Raw genomic sequence first — 4,327 nt, forward strand, 5'->3', positions numbered from 1 at the left:
ATGCCACTTTGTCTGCAGCGGAGATTGAATCTTAGGTGGTTCCTGTAGTCCGCCTTCTTTCTTGCTGTTTGGAGGCAGTGCTTAAAAGCCTGAATTTAGCCTGAAACTCTCAGACTGAAGAAGTCTCTTGGAGGAGAGACGAAACGTTTCATTAGAGAAGAACCCGTCCAGAGGACCTATACAATTTTTTTCTTTTTAATACAGTATGTGTGACAGCTTTTACCCTCAGCTATTAACAGAAAAGTTGATCAATGACATTTAAAGACCTCAGTTAGTGCTTCTTATTTAACCATAGATTTACCAAGTGCTAATCTGCTAACGGATGTAAACAAATAGCATAAGCCCTAAAGCGCTAACCAGGAAATTATTCCCCTGAATAGTACTGTAAGTGAACTGTGCCCACCACTGGTTACACAGGTAAGTTCTGCATATTTTAACTATTAGCTGACATCTGCTTGAGCTTTATTAGGACTATCCTGCAGTTTAAACTCTGCTAACAATCAGACTTTTGTTTTTTTAGGAAACAACCACATGAAGGAGGAGAACTACAGATGTGCAGTGGAGTGTTACACAAAGGCCATCGATCTGGACCTCAGAAATGCTGTGTATTACTGCAATAGGTATTTAAAACAGGATCTGATTTGGTCCTAATTTGATTGTTTGGTTCTGGTTTGCACATCTGTACAGGAACTGTGTTTTTGGGGGCGTAGTGTCAGATAAATACACACCAGGAGCTTGATTTTAGAAGTAAACAGGAGTTTTGACTGAACTGCTTGCAGAGCTGCAGCTCACAGTAAACTGGGGAATTATACCGAAGCCACGAGCGACTGCGAACGAGCCATTAAGATCGACTCGACCTACAGCAAAGCATACGGGAGGATGGGGTGCGTTTCATCTAACTTGGGCACAGTTTGGATCGGCTTCTGTCTGCAGAGTTGTCAGACATAATTTCCTTTCATTGTTTCTGTGGCTGCAGTTTGGCTTTGACAGCTATGAACAAGTATCCAGAGGCGATCTCCTACTTTGAGAAGGCCCTGGTGCTGGACCCTGAGAACGACACGTACAAATCCAACCTGAAGATTGCAGAGCAGAAACAGAAAGAAGCATCCAGCCCAGTGAGTTCCCACAGGTTTCATGTTTTAAAGGGATCCCCGATTAGTTGTAACATTAGACTTTATATGATAAACATATACTTTAACTGCAAAATAAAGACAGTAAAAATACTGTAGGCTGTTCAGTTTTTATAATTTTTAAACTAAAAGTTTAAAAATATATTACACGGACGGGGCCATTTTATTTACCCGCAAAGCATTCTGGGTAAATGATGACATCAACTAGGTCATCGGTGCGAGGCTGCTAGCGAGCTATATCCACCCTGAAGGTTAATCTTGGACAATATCTGATGATCGACTCTTTTAAATGAAACCAGAGAGCGTTGACAGAGAGGAGAAGGTAGAAATGACTCAGCCTGGAACTGAAAATATGGATGGAGGACAACAGAGCTGCTTCATGGAAGAACAACCTCAGCTTAGCCTGTTAGCTTTAGCGTTAGCCTCGACTCTATCACCATGTATATGTACTAGCTCAGCGCTACACATTCTCCTCTCGTCACTGAGGTCCTCCATCCACATGACAGAGAGGGGAACACAAAAATGACTCAGACTGCAACTGAAAATATGGATGGAGGACCTCAGTTTAGCTTGTTTGTCGCATTAGCACCGAGCTAATACATATAAAGCAATAAAGCGTCGGTGCTAGCGCGAAGGCTAACAGGCTAAGCTGATGTTCTTCTTCCATGAAGCAGCTCTGTTGTCCTCCATCCATATTTTCAGTTCCAGGCTGAGTCATTTCTACCTTCTCCTCTCTGTCAACGCTCTCTGGTTTCATTTAAAAGAGTCGATCATCAGATATTGTCCAAGATTAACCTTCAGGGTGGATATAGCTCGCTAGCAGCCTCGCACCGAGGACCTATCCACGTCATCATTTACCCAGAATGCTTTGTGTGGAAATAAAATTGCTCTGTCCGTGTTAAAGTATATTTAAAAAAATTTACAAAACTAAACAGCCTACAGTATTTTTACAGTCTTTATGTTACAGTTAAAATAAATGTTTATCAAATAAAGTTTAATGTTACAACTAATCGTGGATCCCTTTAATCTTTTTTCTTTGTGCACGTCTAACTTCAAGCTCACAGTTCTTTTCTGTGTATGTTTGTATGTTTCACAGATAGCTGCTGGACTGGGGTTTGACATGGCCAGTTTAATCAACAACCCTGCCTTCATCAGCATGGTAAGAGTCCTGCCGTCATCCCACGACTTCCTGTTAATCATCCGAGTCACTCGGGTCAGAGAAGCCTGATTTGTGAAACACTTACACTGGAAAACAGCTGGACGCTCGAAGAACGCTTTTGCAAACACGCCCGAGCTTTACTGCAGCCGCCACAAGACACTTGTAAATCTGAGCTGCATTCAGAACCCACAGCAAAGACCTATGGGTCGTGTTTCCTCATAAAACTGCCACCAGGATCAGTGATCGCTTGTGCTTTCATAATACCTCAGGGAGAGAGTGGGTTTCAGCTTGATTTTCTGTTTACAGGCTGCGAGTGTGATGCAGAACCAACAGGTCCAGCAGCTGTGAGTGGAATCTGAATTCATGCATAATTACAAGTTGGGACATTGTGCAAAAATGTAAATAAAGGCAGAATGCAACGATTTGCCAAGCTCATAAACTCACCATTTATTCACAATGGAACATAGTGAACACATCAAGTATTTCAGTTAAGAGTTTGTACATAAAACAGGAATTTTGAACTTGATGATAGCAAAACATTAAGAAAATGTTTGGACAGGAGCAACTGTAAGCGCTCCAAACAAGAAACAGGAGGAGCATTTAAGACAAGGGTGTCCAAACATTTTGTCACATGGGCCAAAATCATAAAGTCAGAACGACTCGAGGACCAAAAATATTTTACTTTACATGCTCAACAATAAACTAAGCAATGAATACTTTAATGAAACAAATGAAGTAGTCAGATTAATTGCTGGAAATTGATGTATAAATTAATCTAGATCCAGAACTTTAAAAGTGTTTTGCAGGATTCTAGGTTTCAGTTGGGGAAAAAACAACCCAATTTAGTCGATTCTGATCAATAAAATCAGGATTTAGTTCACTCTTTTGTTGAAAATGCTTGCTGTATTCAGATAAATTTAATAAAAGAATTAAAAGCAGATTTAAGTGCAGCAAAATCAGCTTTTGAGTAGGGCTGTGTATTGGCAAGAATTTGGCGATACGATACATATCATAACACAGGGGTCACGATACGATATATCCCGATATATTGCGATACTGTAAACAAGGCAATATATTGCGATATGCTGTCCAAAAATTCTATTAAATAAAAACCTCTTACTGAAAAAAAAAGAAAAGCTAATGTTTACTTACAATGCTAATGCTACCCTTACTCTCTGGTGCTCAAGAGGTAGAGGAGCCAAATGTCTGGCTCACTGCTGCCAACTAGTGGTCAGAGGCTGAACTACAACATAAAAATGAACGGTTGGCAAGAAGGTTGACATTTTAAACCTTAATAAAAAATCGATACAGGGCTTTAGAATATCGATACAGTATTGGGAAATGAAACATCGTGATATTTCAGTGTATCGATATTTTCTTACACTCCTACTTTTGAGTAGAAGTCACTAGATAAATGTGGAAAAAGCGAAGAGTCTGGTTATTTAAAGACAAATAATTGGTATTGTTGCCAAAATTTTTCATTATAAGATCTTTGTGATAAATTTGCCCTAATAATAAATGGAAAGTCTCCATCTACAGCAAACACCTGTGCCGGGGCGGGGGGGGACAAATTTGTAAACAAATAAGTATAATTCTTGAACTGAAGTCAGGGGTCACAAATGGCCCCCGGGCCATACTTTGGACATCCCTGATTTAAGAGGACTGGGTATGAAAAGAGCACTTTAGAGAAGATAACTGTAAGAAAAACTGCATGTTTAAACCATGGAGCTTAGATTTTTCTGTCCAACAAAATCCAGCAAAGATGATTCAGGAGTGTCGAACAGAATCCTACATCAGACCAGAATCAACATTCCCTCCAAAAACCTCCAGCAATGTCCACAAACTCGTTAAAAGAAGAGGGGATGCTTCACAGTGGGAAACATGGCTCTGTGCAAACTTTTTGTTTAGATGTGTTGCTGACAGAAGATTCTAAATGACCTTAAAAAGGGATCCATGGTTAGTTGTAACATTAGACTGTATTTGATAAACATTTATTTTAACTGTAAAATAAAGACTGTAAAAATACTGTAGGATGTTC

The 4,327-nt window shown here is 39.8% G+C and overlaps 1 protein-coding gene across 1 annotated transcript in view; it reads left to right on the forward strand.

The window, feature by feature from the left end:
- sgtb (small glutamine rich tetratricopeptide repeat co-chaperone beta) overlaps positions 1 to 4,327 on the forward strand; it is a 20,820-nt gene that overhangs the window by 10,463 nt on the left and 6,030 nt on the right. Inside the window, exons 4-8 of the mRNA XM_014023630.1 lie at positions 521 to 620; positions 780 to 884; positions 977 to 1,115; positions 2,227 to 2,289; positions 2,596 to 2,633. Of these exons, the coding sequence (XP_013879084.1) occupies positions 521 to 620; positions 780 to 884; positions 977 to 1,115; positions 2,227 to 2,289; positions 2,596 to 2,633 (445 nt within the window). The remainder of the gene's footprint in view (positions 1 to 520; positions 621 to 779; positions 885 to 976; positions 1,116 to 2,226; positions 2,290 to 2,595; positions 2,634 to 4,327) is intronic.

This window comes from Austrofundulus limnaeus, unplaced genomic scaffold (genome assembly GCF_001266775.1).
Source record: "Austrofundulus limnaeus strain Quisiro unplaced genomic scaffold, Austrofundulus_limnaeus-1.0 Scaffold382, whole genome shotgun sequence".
In the NCBI taxonomy this organism is placed as follows: Eukaryota; Metazoa; Chordata; class Actinopteri; order Cyprinodontiformes; family Rivulidae; genus Austrofundulus; species Austrofundulus limnaeus.